General features: G+C 35.7%; 1 protein-coding gene across 2 annotated transcripts in view; it reads left to right on the top strand.

Moving 5' to 3' along the window:
- The window catches only part of Tmprss15 (transmembrane serine protease 15), a 122,681-nt gene that overhangs the window by 27,186 nt on the left and 71,093 nt on the right, over positions 1–24,402 (top strand). For both annotated transcript variants that reach the window (NM_001105895.1, XM_087575941.1), the window contains 5 exon segments: positions 3,197–3,328; positions 7,615–7,723; positions 10,097–10,203; positions 14,930–15,070; positions 15,830–15,979. In NM_001105895.1, the coding sequence (NP_001099365.1) occupies positions 3,197–3,328; positions 7,615–7,723; positions 10,097–10,203; positions 14,930–15,070; positions 15,830–15,979 (639 nt within the window).

Genomic DNA, 24,402 nt, shown 5'->3' with positions numbered 1-24,402 from the left:
CCCTTAGCAAACATATTGTGGCCCTCACTTGAGAAACAACTGTCCTCACACATCTAAGCCCTCCTTATTCTCTCGTGGCATGGTCCCAGCATCATGACATCTAGATAAATTAGAACTTTCTATGCATCTTATATTGATGTCTTCTTGTCAAGTCATCACATATAATCCATACTTGTCTATTAAAGTTACTTCAAGAAACTCTTCTTAACCTAGTTTAAATGCGAGTTCTCTTGTGAAGATGGTTTTAATTTTGGCCTAATCCTCGGTACCTCCATGACACCCTTATCTCCTCATTAGGAATAATTAGCATGTAGCACAGCTGGGAGAGTGGTTACCTCCTACTAACCCCTGGTTGTAACTTTTCACTGCCTCATATCCTGAGTGTGGGGGTTCACATCTACAACCCCTACACCCTCAAAATGGAAGCCGGATGATCAGAATGTCAAGGTCATCTACAACTACATAGGGAGCTTGAGACCTGCCTCAGCTTGAGACCCTGTCTCGGAAGGAAGGAAGGAAGGAAGTGTCCCAAAACAAACGGACGAACAAACAAATAAATAATAAATTTTACAAACCTACTAAAATGATTAGTCAACTATTTTCCTACATCAGGTTGAGGGAGAAGAAAGGCTGTATTGTGCCACATTTTGTCTCCTTTTATGTTTGCCTCCACACTTTACAGTTCTGTGATGTAAGAAGTCATAAAAACTTGATGATTAATGATTACTACAGGGATATAATAAATCACCACAGCCAAAAGTCACGTGGGAAGGAAAGGGTTGATTTCAACTTACAGTTCCACATCATAGTCTTATCACGAAGGGAAAGCAGAGGAGCAGGAATCTGAAGGCAGGAGCTAAAGCCTAAGTGCTCTTACTGGCTTGCTCACCAAGGCTTGCTCAGCTGGCTTTTTTTATGCACTTCAGGGCCACCTGTCCAGGGGTGGCACCTCCCACAATGCACTGGGCCCTCCCTAAACAATCCCTAATAGAATGCAGCTCAGTCTTGTTCACAGGCCAATCTCCTGGGGACATTATCTTGTCAAATGACTCCAGACAAAGTAAAGTTGACATAAAACCACTCAGCACAGGAATCAAATGGCCCTGAGCACCATCTCTTGCCAATGAGACTTTGAGGGTCAAAGGATCATAGAGAGGACAAGTAGAGCTTCAGGAAAACATAGGCAGCATCAAGACAACTTTTCTTCCTAGTTCTAGCCCCTAATCTAGTCTTCAAAGCATTGAAACATAATCTTAGGAGCCTCTAGGAAAATAATGTATACATTTATGTAATTACTGTTTTCCCACCTGTTTATTTACCATACCATCAAATAGTATGCCTTTTAAGAATTGGGACACAACAGTTAATTAACTTTCTTGATATTTGGCACTTATATTCTAAGTTTTACGTTCCTTTTGGGTTTAAGAAATAATATTTATTTCTATCTTATTTTATTTTATTAAATGAAAATATTCTGCCATTTGAAAATTTATACTGATATTTATACTATGTATTTAGATATTAACTTTTCCATTTGTCTCCCAATGATTTACATTTATTTCAATCAGAACCATTTTTAAAGGTTGCATATAAGTGTTTATTTCTTTACCAACTCTATAAAGGTTTAGCTTGGTATACTGATACAAATATTAGATTTTTCCCTGTTGATTTTAGAGAAGAAATCTGAGTTCATTTCATAGGTTTAAGCCCCAGCAGATGGCAGTACAAAGTTCCTTTTCATGTTAGGAAAACCAGAGGAAGTCTCTGCTCATTGCACATACTAGGAACACTAAGAGCACTCACTGGGAGTTGCGGGGAGGAAAAGATACGAGGTTGGAAAGAAGACATGTTGGGGGAGTCTAGGCAGAGCTGGAAGAGAATTGGGGATACAAGTGATCAAAAAATATTACATCCATGTATGATATTTTCAAAGAATAAATAAAAACTAAAAGTATTTGTGAAAGTTAGAAAATAATAAAACAAAGCAAAATGTTATGGAGTTAAATTTTTTCAAAAACCCTTAAAGCACTTACTGATAATCTAATCATGAACTCAAATTCCCATATCGTTCTGAAAAACAAGATACACATAATCTTGTAGGCATATAAGAATATGTCTTACTCTTAGGATCGAACTTAAAATTTCAAAGTGAATTTCTAGAAGTGTTGTGTGTCCTAGAATGGCTCCATATCATATCCATGGAAGCGAGGCAGTTAAAGGATAAGCAGACTGAGAGCTACAGAATTATACTCCTGGGCAGATAGGGTATTAGTGAGCACCCTGGAGGAATGTGTTTGCATTGGATGCCCTAAAAAATGGCTGGGACAAAAAGTAGAGAATTATGAAGCAAAAGTAATCAAAGGGTTTCTCCAATTTTATTACATAGTGCATTTGCAGATATACATTTTGTATCATTGCAAAGTGACTTTCTTTGGTACATTTTCTTATGCGGAATGTATAAACTTTATGAAATCCACTGTGTTTTCAAATAATAATGTTCAGAGTAGATGAATTTTCAACGACATGCTATAATAAATTCAATGTATTTTCTATGTAACTCAACCTTGTTCAAGGTATCAATTTAGGGACTGGATGCTTAGGGACTGCAATATGACACCACGATCAAGGCAGATCATCATGGCAGCCATAGCACTGGGGTAGTGGCTGAGAAATTACATCCTGATCTTCTAGTATGGGACAGAGAGGGAGAAAGAGAGAGAGAAAGGGGCAGAGAGTGCCAACTGGGAATAGCTTTTGAAATGCCAAAGCTGACCCCTTATAACACATCCTCTCCAGCAATGTCATACTTCTTAATCCTTTCCAAGCAGTTCCAGGAACTGAAGATCAAGTATTCAAATATGCGACCTTATGGAGGAGGGGGGCATTCTCACTCAAATGCCCATACATAGAGGCTAAGTGATCAAATTGTATGTTTACAAAAATAAAATAAACACCATCGGCATTCACATTTAACATCAGTAAAATATATTTTTTATAGAATTTAAAGTTTAAATTTTTAGGAATGATTGATTCACCAAAAGAAATAAATATTTATTTTTGCAAAATTGAAAGTACATCAATCCATTATGAAGTTTACGTGATGAAAAACATATACGAAAGATTCAGCCATTGTTTATAGCTAACCAATCAGGAAATTTACCTTTCAAAAGCTTACCGTTTGAATCTGTCTTTTAAGGCAATGTCTCAGTGGAGTGCCAACCTGGTTCACGGCCCTGTGCTAATGCTTGGGACTGCGTAGCAACTGATTTGTTTTGTGATGGAGAAGTGAATTGTCCAGATGGTGCTGATGAAGACACTGGGCTATGTGGTAAGGCCACTCACCAGTTTTCACCCTTCTTCGTCCTTTCTCCTCCCTAACCAGACACACACGCGCGCACACACACACACACACACACACACACACACACACATGCACATGCACACTGCACAACACTCCTGCAAGCACACACACTGCAAAACACATGCAAGCACACACACACATGCACACTCACACACACACACACACACATGCACACTGCACAACACTCCTGCAAGCACACACACTGCAAAACACATGCAAGCACACACTCATGCACACACTCACACACATACACACACACGCACATACACACACACACATGCACATGCACACTGCACAACACTCCTGCAAGCACACACACTGCAAAACACATGCAAGCACACACACATGCACACACTCACACACACACATGCACGCACACACATGCACACTGCACAACACTCCTGCAAGCACACACACTGCAAAACACATGCAAGCACACACACATGCACACACTCACACACATACACACACATTACATCTCAGCTAGCTGAAATCAGTGATTTTTTTCAATAACCATATGCATGATTTAATACAAACTCTGAAAGATATATGATTTTTAAACAACTGCATAATAGTAGGTGCAATTAATTTTACATAATCCCATTTAAGAACACTGTGGGGAATTCTGTGGACAGTCACACATCATTCACAGGACAGGAAATGTCCACTTCCTTCACGGCACTTTGTCATAAGCTACCGTGATTCTTAGGTAAAAGCACTAATAGTACGTTTTCATAATATTTTCACATTCATATAATATTATTCCCCTTACCCCTTCCCCACAGAATGAAATCAGTGAGCCTTATGCACCGCTTCTCATTGCTTTTGCTTGCACTTTCAGTTCTATGAATAGCATATCTGTAACAACTTAAAAATCTTCTGAAAAAAATGCGCTGTTGTTATCTGTTCTGTTTGCTCTTATTTTAATTGCTTCATTAGTAAACACCTAAATAACACATACCCCACACCAAACATTAATCTAGATAATCTACATGGAATCTCTCTTTGATTTATATTTCATTTTAGTTTAGTTGTGTTTTCGAAAGCTTACCAGAAAGCATCTCATCAAATAATGTACTTCTATGGGCAATCTATCATCATGTAAGTCTAAATTCAGAGTATAAGCAATGAGAAGTACCCTTAACTTAAGTCTAACCTAAAGTTTATTTTTGAAAACTTAATGAGAAGCCTGAATTAAACCTGTTTGGGTGTGATCCGTAATCACCTTTTAATTTCTGCCTTTTTGAGAGGTCTGACCTTGAGTGCACTCTTAGGATACTCCTGATAAGGGCTCCTGGTCGCTGGAGTAGCAGACCAGCCGAGTAATACAAGTCAGCTCTATAACCCTCATAAAATTGATTGTGAACACAGCTCCTGGGCCTTTTGAGTCTGTAATTTCCTTGTCTGTGACTATTATGTTCTCATATTCTTTTGCATTAGTTAAAGATAAAGATTTGAATAAGGAACTAATGTAGAAAAATCACCTATCCACTAGGTTCACGCTTCCTAAGACAGGTCCAAGGTCTGTTCTTCAGCGACAACTCAAAACAGCACCTACACCTAACATTTCTTTTCACTGAAAATTCCCAAATCAAATGTTCTTGGATAAATCCCAAACATATGGAATTGAATTAGATTCTTTGAAATGCAGTTGTCATGTATTGGAAAGAAAGTGAAGTCCACGGAGTATTTTAAATCCATTTTATATAGCTATGTTACTCGAAGAGGAGGATGGTGAATGTTAGATATTTGTATTCCTGGCATTTTCCAAAACCTTTTTCAAGAGAATATGATCCAAGTGTGCCATCAAGAGGAAAGACTGTTGATGCTGATTTCTGTTTCAAAAGCAACAATCCATGTTCAAAATTAGACATAAACTTTAAACCTATGTACAAATGATCGACAACGGTGAAATAGAAAATGATGTAACAACATTAGGCCAATGAAATAATTTGAAAATGTGTCTCACTGATTCATTGGTCTTAGGACCAAATTTGCCTACTTATTGAAAACTTCGTTTGGAAAATAAGTTGAGAACAACTCATACCAAAAAAAAAATCATGTGATTAATAATATGAGGATGAAAAGTTTTCTCCGAATAAGTTTTAAAGTAATTTAATTATTTTTACAAGTCGCAAGATGAGTCTCAGTGCCTAAATTAAATGTCTACCTTTGCTTTAAACACATGAGGATCTGCCTGATTTTTTTTCCAGTGGCTTTACCTTTATTAAACCTTCAGGTCATCCAGCTTTCAAGTGACTCAAGTTTTTGTGTGTTTGTATTCTCTGTTTCCCCATATGTACTATAAATATACTGTTTCATTTATTTCAGAAAGATAGTTTCAAATCATTGTTTAGACTTGGTAGCAGAAAAATCAATCGAACGGACCAGCCTCAGCAGCAGGCGTTTCAGAGCACAGGTGGCCTTACTCATTTTAATCAGCGGTGGTGGCGAGCCCTGAGCCCTAAACAGCCCTTCAGCGCCAACTCCAGTGTTTAGCAGCAGGACACCATCCCAGAGGCCCATGCATCAATCCATACTCAGAGGAAAATGTATAAGTTAATTTAAGAGTTTTCTCTGTGAGACACTGACCTTTGATCTCTTGCTTATTTATTGATTTTTTTTACCCCAGCTGCAGGCTCAGATTCTAGTGTGTGTTATTAACGGATTCATATTAATGATTGCTTCCGTATCGAGTTTCTGTATTTAGTCTTTGGTTATTTAGGTTTGTACAACTTATAGCTGACTACGGCTAAAATAATATTTCTTTAAATTGTGTTTCCCTACTGATTAGTATTGGATCAGCAAGAAAGTTTACTTTTTAGCTGACCTATGTGGGGAAACAATGCTGATTCCCAGCTCTTAGGCCAAGGTACAGGGATGTTTAAAGTTGGCAAGTGTCCTTGTGTCTTGCATGCTGAAAAGTGTGCACACAGGATTGTTTGCTGTGTCTGAATAGATCATGTTTAATTCCTGTATCCTACAGAATTCAACGCCTGAAGAAAGATAGGACTGCTAAATATTGAGCCAGCAGAGGGAGCTCGTGGTCAGCCCCAAACTCGTGCCACTGGAACTATTTTGTGAACACAGGCTACATGTAGGTAGCTAACAGGGTAGCTGCTGTCATTTGCTGATTGACTTGTGTCCCACTCACAATTTGCTGTAGTGTTCTTCTAGGAGGCTCTCGGAAGGTCACAGAATCACAATTCTAAACACTCTTCTTATTCATATTGAGTTATATTTTTAATGCTCTTTTAATCCTGAGAATCTTTCTTGCTTCACTGTCAACTGCAAGACTGCCTTATTCAAACACATTCTGGAAAAAATAACGGTATTATCTACCTATTTTTTGTTACGATATTTTTTGGCGTTTTGACCAATGTTATTGTAAACTGTTGAATACTGTTGTAAGTTTAAATGCCTTCAGGGGTATTCTGTACTTTGGTTTATATTTAGGACCTAGCAGGGTCCATTTATACCAGACTAAAATACAGATTATTTCCTGGCAATAAAAATGTGAAGATTCATAGAAAATTAGACAGGCTAGAAACCATGACACAAAACCCTAGCCGCTTAAGATGATAATAGCCTCATAATTCAGTCACAGATACTTACCTAAGCATTAGGGGTGCCAGGTTCCTGTCTGTTTCCCTCTCTTCCTTGGCTCTTCTCATAAACTGTTCACCGGCAAGAAGATATTTAAATTATTTCTAGATATTTATCTAGAAATAGATGATTAAGCAACTCAGTCACATGACTCCATGTGATTGCAAAGCACCTGATGAAGTACAGAAAAGTTGTCTGTTCCTGAAAGACCAGTCAAGGGCTTCAACAAACAGAATAATCTCAATCTTGGGTGAAATTACAAATCAAATTCTACAGCAAGAATCTGTTGATTCCTTTTTCTCTAGAAATATGTCAGAAATAAATCTAAGAACAGCTAGATTTCTTCAGCATAGAGAAGAGCTGTAGCAAATATTTAAAGTGTTCGTTTTCTCATCTTTTTATGTCACCCCTTCTTGTTTTCATGCCACAACTGACAGGACTGGTATTAGTGTTCAAGAACCTTGCAAAAGACAGAAATTTTTAATTTGCTTTTGCTTGTTTGATGTTCATTGTCAAAAGGAAGTGCACATGGGGCCTCTAGAGAAAGAAGTCCCGCTGAGAATATTATTTATGAACAATGGGGTCAGTTAATTAATCTCAAATTCAAAGACTATGTATTGCTAATATTACCTGACGTATTCACGCAGCCACAGCTTGTGATGGAAGATTTTTGTTGACGGGAGATTCTGGGGTTTTCCAAGCCAATCGTTATCCACGGCCAGATGAATCAGGTGTTGTTTGCCGCTGGATCATCCGGTAAGAGACCATCTCTTAGATGTACCTGTTCATCTGGTTACTTGGAGTTAGCATTTCTGTTCCAAAAGTTAGCAAAAACCAAATGGGACTGTTCTCCTGTGCTCCCTAGTTCTTCCTCCAAAAGGTACAAATCAATGAAAAAAAAAGCTCTAAGCATGCTTCTCTTATGTTCATATGAATTATAATTAAACACATGTCAGATAAAGAATTCAGGATTTTCTTGTCTTTAGACACCAAGACTGCAAGTTTAAAAGATCAGATTTTCTTTTTTTTCTTTTCTTTTTTTGCATTTTTTCTTTTTTTTTTCTTTCATTTTTGTCTTCTGTAGCATTGGCTCTAGCTCGCCTTGTGGGTTTTTTTTTTAAGACTTATTTATTTATTTATTATTTATTTATTTATATGAGTACACTGTAGGCTGTCTTCAGACACACCAGAAAAGAGCATCAAACTCTATTTTTACAGATGGTTGTGAGCCACCATGTGGTTGCTGGGAATTGAACTCAGGACCTCTGGAAGAGCAGTCAGTGCTCTTAACCACTGAGCCTTCTCTCCAGCACCTTCCACAGTTGTCTTACTGGTAGGCTAACTCAACATTTCTCTGAGCTGCCCTAGCCTCAACAAAATTAAATATGCAGCCACCACCATCAGCCTTGCCTCCTCCTCTTAGTCTGAGTTGGGGCTCCTGCACTCCAACTCCACAATTGCCTGGATCATATTCCTGCAGTGAGAAAGCAAGTCAGAGTAAATGTTTTCTGCAATATCTACACACTCTTGCAGTTTTGTAAATTTATTACTGCAAAACAGTAACTATATTAAACTGAATATTTGCAATGATTTTGGCTGTAATGTATTACTGAAAGGTAACCTGACAGTATTTAATTCATGAGCATGTAATAATGTATACAAATATTAGAGAACACAAGAATGAGTCAACAAATTTGATTTTAAATCACAAATTCCTGATAAGCAAGACAGTAAGTGTGTGGCTAATGTCATGACTAATATAACAAGGTTGTAGGTAACATAATCCACATAAATTAGAACACAGAATTGTTTAAACGTTCACAATTTGCAGACTCTCTGTCATCTATAGCAAAATATTAATGATAATTTTACATAAGTAAAAGACATTCATATAAAATGCAAAACCACAAGAATAAAAAAATCAGAAAAATCTAGAATAGACACTGCTCTGGACAATAATTTCTTAGGTGTGGCATAGCACAAACAATGAAAGCAAATGGGTAAATAAAATCACCTTCAAATTAACAGCTTCCATAAAGCCGAGGAAACACTAAGATTGTAGAAAGAGTTGGGGAAATAATTTTCTAATAATCCACAATTCTAATGAATAAACATTTGAAATCATAAAGAATTCCTACAGTAATGCCTTAGAAAATAATACCAATCTGAGTGAGAATGAACACGATGTGGGCTCAGCATCTCACAGCCACCTCTGAGTCCAGCTCCCAGGCACTAGGTGCACAGGTGATGCACAAACACACACGCAGGTAAAACACCCATAACATAAAGGTTTTAATTGAATTAATGTGTGTCTTCATGATATTTACCAAAAGAAAGTAGGTAAAATGTTTTATTAAGCATCAACCCAATGAGATAGAAATGGACAAGTACATGACAAATTTTGAACGTTCCAAATAAAAAATGAAATTTAAATCACCACCACTAAGAGCAGTTACCAAAAGCAGATGGTACAACCACTATATAAAATAACAAAAGTGTTGGCAAAAAGAGGGAAATTGGAACTTTTGTTTATTAGTAGTAGAAATATAATATCATAAATGGTGTTTCTCTTATACAAATACTATATCGTTTATTTTTTTAACCTGTGTTCCAGTCCAGGTTATTAATATAAAAGACTAGAATCAGGGTATCAAAAGGTAATTTCCTGAACCTATCAGCAGTTTCTGACAATGGTCTGTATGTAGAATTCAAATATTGTAAAACATCTTTATTCAGCATAGAAAATGGTTTCCTATCCATTATTCATGATTGCAACATGAGGCTTGGAAATGAAATATGCTAGAAATAAGGTAACCATGCAAGAAGAATCTTGCATAATTTCAATTAATCAATGTACTTAAAATTGCTAAATTCTTAGAATAATATAACTGGGCTGGGCAATATTGGAAAGAATTTGTTTAATTGATGCTGAATTTCAATTGTGCTAGATGAAAAAGTCCTAAATGTGTGTGTTCTAATAGTCGTTAACAGCACTGTTTTGTGTGGTTAAACTTGTAGAATGGCTTATCCCATATGTTTTGCATCACAATAATGGAAAATACAAACAAATTGTAGAATGCATTGAGATTTATCACAACTTAAGAACTTTATGTTTTTTTTTTTATTTAGTGTAAACCAAGGACTTTCCGTTAGAATGAGCTTTGGAAAATTTATTTCACATTATACAGATGTGTTAGATATTTATGAAGGTATAGGACCTAGCAAAATTCTAAGAGGTAAGTTAAAGCAAACGCACGATTGATTATCACAATGAAAATAAATGGGAAGCTTTGTGAGTGGCAAAATTGCCCTTTGACTGTTTGAGGAGAATATTAACTTGACATTTAATTTACTAAAAGAAAGATGGCCTTCACTGTCAAAAATAGGACAGGAATGCTGTGCCTTGTGTTCTTGCAGTAAAACTACAGCTTTAAACGTCATGTAAATTAATGTATCTGTAAATATATTATTTGTTTTTTAAATGTTGACCCCACTTAATAAAATTAAATCAACCGTTAGGATTGCGTTCTCTTTATTCATAGCACTGCTTAGATTACGAACTCAGAATCTCTCATGTTATTTTCAAGTATGTTCTCAGTGTCTCCTGAAGTAGTAGTAGTAGTAGTAACAATAATAATAATAATAATAATAATGATGATGTTGATGATGATGATGATGATGATGATGATGATGATGATGATGATAAAACGTCTGGCATAGCACCTGTCGTAGGAGGGATCGCAGTGACAAAGACGTATAAATGATGCTGCTGTGTCAGAACCATTAGTCATTAGTGCTGAGACAGTGATGGAGTGGTGAAAAGGTGGCAAATCAACTATTGGTCCCCACCAGACCTGTGAATTTCACTTCACTTGGCCTGAATTGCACGGCCTGATTATCACAGAGAAAGAAATTAGAGGAAAAATCCAGATAGGAATTAAATATGAATGAAAAGGCAACATGGACCTTGCTAGGTCCTTCTGTGTCTGTTTTAATCTTTGCCTCCCTATTCCCTGCCAAGGGTATTCTTGTTCCCCTTTTACAGAAGGAGTGAAGCATTCACATTTTGATCATCCGTCTTGAGTTTCATTTGTTCTAGGCATTTAGGGTAATTCAAGCATTTGGGCTAATAGCCACTTATCAATGAGTGCATACCATGTGTGTTTTTCTGTGATTGGGTTACCTCACTCAGAATGATATTTTCCAGTTCCGACCAACAAAAATGCTTCTTTATATGACAACAGTCACTCAAAGACTTTATACAAACACTTCGAATTAAATATGTGCACATCAATCTTAACAAGAAATATGATGTCTTTTAAAATTAAAGCACTCACTTTTAACTCCAACAATGTTTCTAATATTTAGCATACATCCAGAACTATAAAAACTCAGGATTTCTTTATTTAAACCTAAACCAAAAGGCCTATATTCTTATAATATGATAATATACTACAAAATCAAAGATACCAGCAGTATTTATCAAAACTATATACATATTTTATGAAAACACAGCTAATACCTTTATTTTAATTGGCCAGCAAATGTTTTCAAACCTGTTTTGCATCTTTTGTTTGAGAGATGTTTACCAGATGTCTTTCATTGAATTCTAATTCAAAATTTATAGCTGAAATGCTGTTGTTATTTTATCATGTTAGAAAATGGATGTATTTCTTACTTAAAGCTGGGGAAAATATCGAAAGAAATTATTATAAGGAAAGGAAGCAGTCCAGTATCACAAAATAATTGTTATTTGCATTTTTAAGGAAGTCAAAACAGATAAATTCCAGAAATATTCATTAGTAACACTTACATAATATTTCTAAAGAGATTGCCAGAGTTCGGTCAAAGTCTTTCTCTTTCGGTTACACTCAATAAGACATGATCTTAATTCAGCGACTTTAGTAAATACCAATGTTAAGTATTAAATAGATGTCCTGTGAGCAGTGGGCTCCTTTCCATTGCTGCCTTAAAAACTCTGTACTTCGTTAGGTGCTATGATTACCCTAGTACTTTGTAAGTGCAGGGTAGAGAGCACTGTTTGATCTACACCCTCAGTTTTGCCAGTTATTTTTTTCTGAAGGAGTTTCACAAAGTTTCCCAGGCTAATTGTATTTACCTTGTACCACCCGAATGCCTTGAACATGCAATCCTCCAGCTTCACCCATCCAAGTACTGGGCATCTGGGACAATAGTGCTATGTCTCCTGACCTTGCAATAAATGCACGCTTTGCCGTAAACAAACAAACAAACAAACAAATAAATAAATAAATAAATAAATAAATAGTAAATAAAATAAAATAAATTTTTAAAAGTTCCAAAACAAGCAGATGAAAACTAGTTTCTAAATGCTACAATCCTGATAATACATTTTCAAAGTATCTTTTTTCACTCCAAAGGCCAAGCAAATTCTATTCCCATAGCCAGAGCAGCTCGTGGTGCATGCCAAACACCGTAGCTTAGCGTCACATACATAGAGTATGTTTAAATATGCATAGGAATAGCCAAGGAGCTGCAAACAAGACTGTAGAGTTTCCTGAACTTACATGTTATATTGTAATAAGAGCAAACATAAAGCACATACATAATTGAATACCATGTGGAAATATGCTCGCAAGAAAACAACTTCAATAAGCTTTAGCCTTTCATTGGCACAGTTCATTCGACACTCAAAAGTACACATTTATTCACTTTTGCTGACAGTGATAATATATGTGAAAATGCTTATCACTAATTTAAAGAATTGCCTCAGTCTGAAACTGGCAAAAATTTACCTCATTAGTGTGCCTGGAAAATGTAGGCATTCTTTCCTGATTATTCCCTTCGTGTAGCACAGCAAATAATTCCAGTTCTTTATTGTGTTGACTTAAATGTCTAGATTTTTCTAATGAGGCATCTAGGTACTTCTCCAGATCATCAACACATGGCACCATACTCAACTCTCAGTGGTCACTTAAAGCAACACATTGGACATCTTTGAGGTCCTTCTGTAATAAACTGATGTTCCAGTTTTTCTTGTGTAAATAAAAGAACATAGATATCTTTTACAGTACCTGTTGAAACCTACTCTGTAGAATGTCTGCCATTTCTGCCCTTCGCCCTCTCTGTAAACACCTTGCATATTTACCATGGTCCTCTGCTCTTTTTTCACAAACATTATTCACCAGAGTTAATGCTGTTAGAAAAGAAATGATTAGTTGATCAATGATACCTATGCAATTTCATATAAATTAATATCCATATAACTCTTTTAAAAAAGATATAGGTGAAAATTAAACTATCAGTTATAATGTAATATTCAGGAAAATTCATCTTTTAAAATTATAAACTGATTTTTATACAAATAATAGACTGTAGGAATACTAGATAACTCTGATTATTCATATTTTAATACTTGGGCTCAGTCATCAACTAAAATGTGCTCATGACCTGTCCAAGTGACAAAGGCACACCAACTATTAAATCATGCCTTTGCTTTTCGGGATTAAAAATCCAATTGCTGAGGTAAAGAAATAATTGCATTCATTGAGCGTACACTGTGTATTAACTTCTGTTCCCCACGAAAGTGACTTATTTACCCCTCTCATAGAAATCAGTTCACTCCATCAGAGTAAAGAGAAGCAAAAAGAAACAGAGGGAGACATGAGGGAGACGAAACTGAACACGGTCTACAGAGCCATGACCTTCAAATCTTAGCCCCCTGCTACCCTCTGTGGTGCAGAGCATGCCATCTGGCACTGTGGTTCTGATTCGATATGTGATCAAAAGAGTTTTCCTGTATGACAAATGCTTCATGAAATCTCTACAGATAAACACCCTATACTTTTCCCAGAGCACTGCTTGTACACCAAAAACAGGTTAATGAACCATGTGCCCAAAACCCTTGAGCTATTTACAGCAGACCCCTAACATTTGCCAATGTGGAGTCTGATACACTGTCATATGCATTGGTGTCCCTGCTCTTATTTGACCCACCCAGAAGTCACTCTTCATAGAATTTTAATATACAACAAATGAACACAGTGGCAGAAGGGGGCATAAGCTTAAAGCCAAGCTTCTAGCATATTCCTATCTCTTAAGTCATTGTACAAGATTTTCAGAATGAGACTCATGATGGTGATAAGTCACATACACTTGTAGGGAGAGTCAAATAGACTACACAAGTTTTCATGCACAAAAGCTGAGTGAAGGACACATGGATGGGAACATTTAGAAATACCTCATGATATTTCTACTGGGTTCTGTGAAAATTGCCATGTCAATGTGAAGTTCTATGAATCTGTACAGAAGTACATATTTTTTATCTATTTCATGAAGTGTTACTATGAAAGAAAGTTGCGAGCACTGATATGTCCTCCTTCGGAAGTCTGACAGTTTTCAAAGGCATGAATTTGATAACCAATCCAGAATGCCCATCTAAATTATGTGCTTTTGCACACTTAAACATTACACTTTTAGCATTTGCACTTTTCCCTATAAAACCCAATTCTAATATCTCCTAAGTGAGATATTAGTTTCTTCAATGATACACATAGCAAGCTACACACTGCTGTAAAAGCATTTCACATAATGATAATTTTATAAATCATGTGAGATCCTTTACTATTACAACATATCAATCCTGGAGAATTAAAAGTGGAAAAATACTTCCAAGGTAGCAGAGTTAAGACAGAATAATAATATAATCAATATAAATTCCATAAAAGCAATTTTTACATTATCTATTATTAGTTTGAGGTTCTATTGTTATATGGATAAGCAGAACAAAATTATTCACTATTTATTTTGCTATTAAGATGCTGTTTTAGCTCTCAACGCTGTGGTATGGGACACAAGTTAGCATTTAGTCCAATAATGGCCCCACTTTGTTTTATTAAAGGAGTATGATGCAAATTACTTCATCTTTTTCTTTCATATGCAGATATAGAATATGCTTATAATAATTTCTGTTCATTTTTATAGGCTCTTTTTGGGAAACTGATCCTGGAACCATTCGAATTTTTTCTAACCAAGTTACTGTCACCTTTCTGATAAAATCAGATGAATATGATTACATTGGCTTTAACGCAACATACAGCACTTTCAACAGCAGCGAGATTAACAGTAAGTTTTCTCTACTGTTTAGTCTTTCACTCTACTGTTCAGTCTGACGCTCTGCTTACTGTAGTATTTTTAACAGCCACACAATCTAATTTTCTCACTATGTAAATTCTTTCCCAGCCCTTAACTGATTCTCTTAGGTAGTGAGAAACAAATGACAAATTAAAAGCTGCTGTTATTTTTTCGTAGGAATTGAGGACCAGCTTTAGAAAAATCATGGGGGAGCACCCTATTATGGGCAAATGGGAGTGGGGATGTGGGGTTTGGGGAGGGGAGCCTGAGAAGAGAAACATTTGAAATGTAAATAAATGAAACAACCAATAAAAAGGTGAAAAATGATAAAAGAAAGAAAAACCACCAGTCAATGTAACAATTAAATGAAATTTTTATAATCAGTAAGCATTACCAGTAAAAGTAGATTAATACAAACTAATCCTGAGAAATTTCAACAAAAGTTGATTGGATCGAACTACTGAATTTAGTTTTACCAGAGGGAAACTGACAAGACAAAGTGTATGTGGGTAAACAGTATAATTATCACAGGAAAAAAAAGGAAACAATGTTTGCACAGTTAAAGGCCAATATATAATATATAATAATATGTCATGGTTGAAACAAATAGGTACTTTAAAATAAATAAAATGGACCAGAGTTTACGTCAATAAAAACAATAACTTGATCCACAGCAAGCAATCACAAACTATGTAAAGTCGAATTGTTAAGGTTAAACATTAAATTGAAGAGGTGTTTTTTCCTTCACAGATTATGAAAAAATCAACTGTACATTTGATGATGGTTTTTGCTTCTGGACCCAGGATCTTGATGATGATAATGAGTGGGAAAGGAACCAAATGGCCAGGTTTCCTTGTTACACTGGCCCATTTTCTGACCATACATTTGGAAACGAATCAGGTATGATTTATCATTATTCATGAATCGAAATAGCATTCAGTACTACTTTATGTAAATAGAGCTACATTAAGCAAGATGTTTTATTTTTCCATTTTAAACTAATGTACAGATATAAATATATGCATATATATGTTTCAAAAATGGCAATCAAATGTCTAAGTGTAAGTGAGTTGGTTTTAAAATATATTATTTTATACTTTTTACCCAGATATGATGATGAGAAGTAATGAAAGCTCGTTAGAGATAAGGAAATTAGCTTGTAACAATAGCCTGAAAATGATTCATTAGGACATGGACTTGGGTCAGATAATTAAATTTTTTGACCATTAGTCTGTTTTACTTTAATTTCATTTTCCTATTGTTCATTGTGAGCACTCAGGAGTATAATCTAGTTTAACGCATTGGTCCAGAACTCATATGTGTTGTGAACTTGTTCATTGTTTCAGAAAGTGTTGTTTCTAGAAATAAAAAGCAACTTAGAATTTGTGAATGTACAAAATCTCTCAGAAAAAAATAAATACAGGTTGTTTTCAGGAAACGATGGAGAAGAATGACTTGAGAGCGTGGATTGCAAGGGAAAGCTGTGGTGTGTAAAGTTAGCTTCCAGTGAACGAGATGCTAGATTCCATGTAGATAAACCATCATTGAACACAATATAATTTGACTAAGTAGGAAAGTATGGAAAAATTAGGGATAAATAATAGTACTGGGAAGATACTACTGAGAAACTTGAAGTAACTCATTTGTAACATTAATAAACCCAGTGAGTAAATGTTGCAAACTTAGTAAAAACATGTATTATAAATCTTAAGAGGAATCACAGTCACAACAGAATGAAAAAAAATCTGTGTATGTTCATGTGTATTTGCATGTATGTTTATGTGAGCATGCGCATGTATACATGTGTGCATGTGTATATGTATATGTGCATGTGTATATATGTGTATATGTTCATGTGTGTATATATATGTACTTTGTATTTATGTGTATATGTCTGTATACATATATGTATACCCACACACACATATATATGTATAGACATATATAGAAACAAATACATTCCTTAAAATGACCTGTAATGTCATAGATAAAGCTGCAGTAACAGGAGCCTTAGACTGACAGTGTTGTGTTCAAGCTCTGAGGATGCAACTCACATGCTACAGTTTCCATACAGTAGTGGGACTTCAGAGTTGAACCCTTCCTTTCCTTCAGACACTCTGTGCTGACCTACTGGTTCCTTTGCCACAGCATCCTTTCCAATGACAAGCATGCAGCAATTTTTATGTTGCTCTAACCAACATGTAAAGTCATTTTGAATGTAGGAATGAATGTGTCCATCTTTTACGCAATTACCCATGTCTGAATGATTTATCCAGTGAAACAAATTACAGAGCTAATTGTCTAAGCGCATGTGTGGAAGAAGTTACACTATACGTTTGTGTCACAAAGACCAGTATTTTCCAGTTTATGGCCTCCAGAGTAAAGAGTTGATGTAATGTGAGCTGTGACTGGCATATGACTTAAACAAAAATTGAAAAGTTAAGTATTTTTCAACATAGAAACCTGTTTAACTCTGATTCTTTAAACAGAAACATCTCAATGATAGATAAATATGCTAATATCCTTTAATTATCTGTTTTACAAACATGACCATAATTAATGTATTTCACAGTAATCACCAAAGCCACCTTTGATGTGTACTTTTATTCATTCTGGACCCCTAAGCCCTGTACAGGATATTCATAGTTCATATATGGATTAACACACACACACACACACACACACACACATTCAAATATTCTGTTTTCATAGGTCACAAGTTCTATTAAAATTAGAATAGTAAGCAGTTTACAGGAAAAGTAATTTTGGTTCATTAAATGTGCATGAAGAACCTAGGAAAAAATAATGCTATGAAAGTAGAAATGGGAAAGTAAGTATTCATTAAAACAAGGCAATCACTTTAGATGTCATTGAAACAGTGACATGAAACAATCTTCTAAAGGATCACAGGAGCCAGCCCTACAGATTCTAGACAAAGGGAGCAAAGACAGCTAAGAGAACAGAACGTTACGCTGGCCCCTTTGAGGAAAAGCCTTTAGGCCCACCGGGCTGGAGTGCAGTAATGTAAACAGGAAAGCATATCTGACCAGGGCTCCTCCGCTGTGGTGCTGTCCTGAGGATTCAAAGGAACTGGGTTAATGTCCAGCTCAGAGAAGTGTAAGGGCTCATGGCAACCCATTGAACTCGCACAGTTTATAGCAAGGCAAGACAGTGGAAGAGACACCAGCACTGTGGTACCCACTGACCCAGAGAAGGGGGTCACAGGACCTGATCAGAGAGCAGATTTGATAGGTTAGATTGTGAATGAAAGGACTAACAATCACAGGTAGTAATTACTAGTTAATAATAAGTAACAGCTACTAATTAAAAATGAAATATTATATATATATATATATTCTAGACATATGCATATAAATGTGTTCTGCATAGATGATGGCTTCCAAAGGCCCAATGTTATTTAATATTGAAAATGATGACATATGAATGATCCTATGCAATTAGCCTGGAGTAAATTGTTTCCAAGAGCCTGATCCCATACAGATAAACTACTAACCCACCCATTAGACTAACCATTAGATTGATAATCACTCAATCCTTCTAAAAACATACCGAAATAGCCATATAACATGACCACCTTTTATTTCCTCTTGGGTAAAAAGAAAAAATAAAATAAAGTCTCTACCACACTTAACCAAGAGGAGTTAGATGAAGGTTCAGGAAACCATTAGTACCTATTGACTATGACAGATAAGAGTTATGTTGTTGAAGCCTTTGATGTTGAAATTCTCATTTTCTGCTTTTGTGTCATTATTATAGAGATCAAATTATTCTGTTGCTATTTAAAGGAGTCTAAGTGCATTACAGGAGGAAAAAATGCTTTCAGCTTGCTAACGGATTAATAGCTGAAGAAATGGGATGAAACTGGACAAAGGTGTAGCAGGATGAATGTGGGATAAAGATTTTAAATAGTTGGGAGGGAATTGTAGTCTCAGGAGAAAGTTATGTTTCAGGACTTATGAAAATTAGACAAGATCAAGCAGGTTAGAACGCACCAGTAGCAGTGGGTAACGAGGGCGAACGTAGGTCTCACCGGCTCACAAAGTTGTGATTTCATAATCTACCAGTCATTCACCCCCCGGGGTATTTTTCTTCCTACTGGCTTTTTTTTAATGTGACAGAACATTGTACATCTGAAATGAAGGAGAATTAAATGTCTCCTGCAGTTCTTCTTATCCATGTAGGGTTCTTTTGTTCTTAACCTTCCCTTTAAATGACAGGAAAGCCTAAATGGAACAGATAAACTTTGAATTAGCATCACTTTAGGGAAGAACATCTAAGCTGCTTAACGTTTTCCAGATCTTCTAAAGGACTCCCTCTTGGGGGAGACACAGCTCCTCAATCTTTGCCCTGTCAGCTCTCAAGGTCTCTTTGTACCCCTTAAAAGAAAAGAGAATTGGGAGATGGTGGGGAGGATGCAGGGCAGTGCTTAGGCATGCTCAGTGGGGGGCTATTTGTTCAGAACATTTAGGGCAAAAGAGGTGAGTAGCATAAAAAGACTTCACAAATGTCTGGGTCGCTAAAGGGATAGCTGTCTTTGGTTATTTTTCCCTTCTTTTCAACAAGACTGCATTGTTTCCAGTGCTTTGAGGGGGTAACACTGAGTAGAAGGGAAGTCATTAAAATTAAGACCTTGACATCTTAGCTAAGGTTAAATATTATTACCCCCTGTTCTGTTAATGTAAATTACCTTTCTTCTTCTCTATCTTTTTTTTTTTTTTTTTTTTTTTTGGTTCTTTTTTTATTTCGGAGCTGGGGACCGAACCCAGGGCCTTGTGCTTCCTAGGCAAGCGCTCTACCACTGAGCTAAATCCCCAACCCCTTCTTCTTCTCTATCTTGATTTCTTCCTTTAGGCACCAAGATTGATGAAATTTAGATATTTAAGATATACAATCATTCAAGTCATCATTATATTCTACAGAGGTCAGAAAAATACCTGACACAAGTGTCAAATAATGCTAACATTATTTTCTTTCATGGCACGAAAGTATTAAAGAGGCAGTAGGTGTGATGGTTGTATTCTAAGTTGTTGTTTGTAAGGGAAATAGTTGCTTGGCACACGGTATGTGCACGCGCGCGTGTGTGTGTGTGTGTGTGTATGTACATATATACATATGTTTTTTTCTTTTAACTATTTCATTTCAACTTGGCAAATAAATATACCTTTTAGTGTAATTTATGTCCTTTTAAAGTAGCATTCTTCTTATTGGTCTCGTCTTTATTGTTGTATTAAATTTTAGAAAATTTAATAACTTCGTATTATTTTAAAAAACTGAGTTTAGACCAATCTTTATATTAAAACTCTTAGGAATATTTATCTGTAGATTCAGCTATCTTATAAACACACCGAGGCACACGAAGCCACCTAAGCCAGCCTATATTCTTTCGAAGGAGGCTGACAATTTTCCAGAAACCAGAACCACCTTGCCAGGCTCCGCCGTATGCATCAGCATCAGAGTCTGCCTAGAATTTACAGCTTTAATTGGATGTTGGTGGGAGAGAGTTTGAATTCAGTTCCTGGAGAGACAAACAGAAAAAGCTACAGAAGGAAGTTGTAAGAAAAAAATTTAATGACTCGAGAAAAAGTTCATTGTGTGCTTGAATTAGCAAACTTTGTTCAATTTTCTGACTTTAATGTTCCTTTCAAGGGATCTAAAATGCGATTTGAGAAAATTAAAGAATTAAAAAAAATATCATTTAACCATGGCGACCTCGCGTGATTACATTAAATGTCCAGTGAGTCATTCCTTCTTTGTAAGATTTAATAAATGTGGAAGCAAGTCTAATTGGCGTAACAAATATGGAATAAACTGCATTTATCAATAACCAAATAGAAAATATAAAAGAAAAGAAAATACTATTCATTCATCATGTTTAGCAAGTATGCAGCCTACAGAGGTAGCTTCATGGATAAAGTGTTCACCAGGCAAAAATGACGTCCTGAACTAGATTCCCCAATACCATGGTAAAAAGCCTATGCAGGGTGTGGGCAGCTGCAATTTCATAGAATGATGGGAGGGGAGAGAAACTGAAGGATCCCTTGGGCTGCCTGCTCAACCAGAATAGCCAAGTCATGAAGCCTTGCCCAGTGAAAGTCCCTATACCCAAAATAATGGAAGAGCTCCAAAAGTTCGACACTAAGGTCATTCCTTGGCCTACATAAGTTTGTGCCCTTGTGCATAAATAGGTGAATCTGCACAAACACTGACACAAACAAACGTGTACATATGCACAAATATCTATACAAATAAAAATAAAATAAAATAAAATAATAAAACTTGCCCTTATTAACTTATATAAAAAGAGAATGAGCATCCCACCATACAAATTAACATCAAAGGGGGAAAATACATTGAGAATTCAAATGCTGTGGTCACTTGTATCAAGGAAGCTTTCTTCAGGAACTTAGTTAAATTTTCTACAAATAAAAGTATATTATTTTAAGTATAGTGCATTAAGACAGAATAGTTGGAAGAAGGAGACTATAGCCAGAGATTACAGAGGATCTGAAATGTCCACAAATTTGTACATGGAAATACACAGAATCAGAACTTAAAGATCTGATTTGCATTTATAGGTAACTCATTATGACTAGGGCTAGAAGTTATGGCTGCCATAGTAAAGAGGCCTCAACAGAATGATTTTGTATTTGTTTAGATAGAAGACCTTGCATAATGAACAGATCAGGTTACATCTCAGAAAGCATCATTAAGCAGTGCTGTAGGAATTCTGCTGATACAGAATTCCTGATTAATCGAACAACTTAGAGGAAGGCACATTTGAAAATAAAGACTACAACAGTGTTCTAATTAGCTTATATGTTGCTGTAAGAAAATGTTAATTAAAGCAACTTGAAAAGGAAAGGGGTTTATTTGGTGTACACCTTACAGTCTGTCATCAATGGAAGGCAAGTCAGGAACTCTCAGAAGGAACCCGGAGGCAAGAACTGAGACAAAGACCATGGGGACTACTTACTTGTCTGCTTCCTCAGACTTGCTCAGCAATTTGTCTTATACAGCCCAGACTCAAGTGCCCAGAGTTAGCACATCCCATCGTGGACTAGACCTTTCTAGATCAATTAGAAATTAAGAAAATGCTTTCTCAAATGTGCTCAATTGAGGTTATCTCTTCTCCTTAACTATTTCTGTCAAGCTCAAAAAATTTAACAAGCACAAATGGTTTCATGACTTGGTGTCATCATTCATAGTCCTGGGATTTCTTTCTCTACCTGATGATAAACCGCAGTTAAAATGTTATCTCTCTGATGTCTTACTCTGAGCATAAACTGCTAGATGTATAGCTAATTTAGAGTTCAATTTTATAGGCACAAAGTTATGCTTATAGAACATGCAAATTTTGGAAAGCTGGAAAAATATGGTCAATTGTTAGAAGACTTAAGAAAGACAACATAATGTCCTAGAAATATTTTAAAACATATCTTATCCCAAAGACAAAAGGGAGCAAATTGTTGTAGCTAAAACTTTAATCCTCTAGATTAGAAAATCTCTTAGACTAGAAAAAAAATCTAATCAAGTTAAAGTGAAATGTATTCCCTTTGAGTATTTCTATTGCATGCTGTTTGTGTGATCAATATCAAAACGTCATAGATAATATTAAAGAAAAATTGGGTGAATGGTTTAAATTTAATATAAATTACATGCTCAACTTTGATAATTTTATAGGGAACTTATTTTATCTTTTGATAGCTGAATACTTTATCTAACTTAGGCAATAATTTAGTGATAGTAAATTATTTTATATACTATAATATCTATACCTGCACACTGACATTAACTTATTTTTGTAAAAGATTAAGATAATTTCCATAATTAATGTTGTTTTATGCAGACAAGAAGTCATGTATTGATCATATGATCAGTTCTAAACCTATTACCACTAGATACAGGAATAATAGACTTAATGTACTTGAAATTATACCTAGTAGACATGCTGTGATGTGTGAACATGGCTGAACAGAAAGAGAAACAGGAGGTGTGCTTCTGTTGTACAACTACCAGCTAACTAGAAATATTTCTGTACAGTTAGACCTAGTAGTCTAACTAGTGAAATAAGAATGTAAAACCAAATCATGTAAATACAAGATGAATTTGAAAGGAAATTGGATGTGGAAAGTTAGAGATCACATGCAGGGACTTCTGTTGACCCGAAGCTGCTCCTACACATAGCTTTGAATAAGTGGGCATAGACACAGCTAAAATATCCATAAAATGACATACATAAAAATGTGAGTAAGCTATTACTAGCATAACCTGTTAAACACGTTTATTTTATCTTACACTTTGTAATATGAACCCAATGTATGTGCATAGATTACATTTGACCACAATTTTCACCTTCAAAGAACCCTTATTTAATCTGAATAACTTCTGCCTCATTAGTATAAAATATGTTTATCCATACCCCTACTTGTATTTCTCCTCTTTGCTTCTTACTCTTACTCTGATTATTACAAACAAATTAGTTTGCCTTTTATATACAACATTGCTTATACTTTTCTGTTGAAAGGCATGGGAGAGAAGATGCTGATCTCAAGCCAACACATTTGAGCATTTCATAAAACAGGGCATAGCCATCACATTCTGTTAGTGCAAATATTTCATTTGCTTTTATAATGGTTTGCTGCATGATTACTGCTTCTTCTGTTTTAATATATGAATAGCAAACTAAGAATGAAGTAAAGTCCCCAATGAGTGTTCAAGATATTCTTCCTAATCATGCTTCACACACTTGGAATGGTTCAAATCACTGGCTGGAATAATGAATTCTCAACCAGAAAGCACTTATGCAGTGTCTTGTGCTATTTCAAAAGATTTTATGTGGATTAGCATGTGGCCTGCTCCTCTGTGACCTGATTAGTTATCATTCAAAGAAACGCAGAAATATGAAACCCTTATAAAAAAAATCAGGCACCTTCTTGTGTAAAGATATGCAGTGTGGTCAATGGGATATAAAATTAGTGTTCCTTAGAATACTTAGCCCTGTCATCAAATGAGATGAAGTAATTGTGTATCCCATGAGTCAACCAATCAGAATACCTAAACAAAGTCAGCCATGGGCTGACTGCCTGTCAAGCTGGGAATTCATCAAGATGTATAGAAAATTAGAATTAATGATGGGAGTCCAGAATGGAGTGATTTTCATAAACAATTTATTATGGCAGAGTCAACTGTTCTGAACACAAGTCTAGTATCTTATCCATTAGGACATGAAAAATACATGTCCTAATGCTTTATTTTAAAGGCTTATGTCCTTTAAACAAGTAAAAGTTCTTGGTTGCCTTACA

Source organism: Rattus norvegicus, chromosome 11 (genome assembly GCF_021556685.1).
Source record: "Rattus norvegicus strain SHRSP/BbbUtx chromosome 11, alternate assembly SHRSP_T2T, whole genome shotgun sequence".
Lineage (NCBI taxonomy): Eukaryota > Metazoa > Chordata > Mammalia > Rodentia > Muridae > Rattus > Rattus norvegicus.
This window is presented reverse-complemented; position numbering and strand designations above follow the sequence as displayed.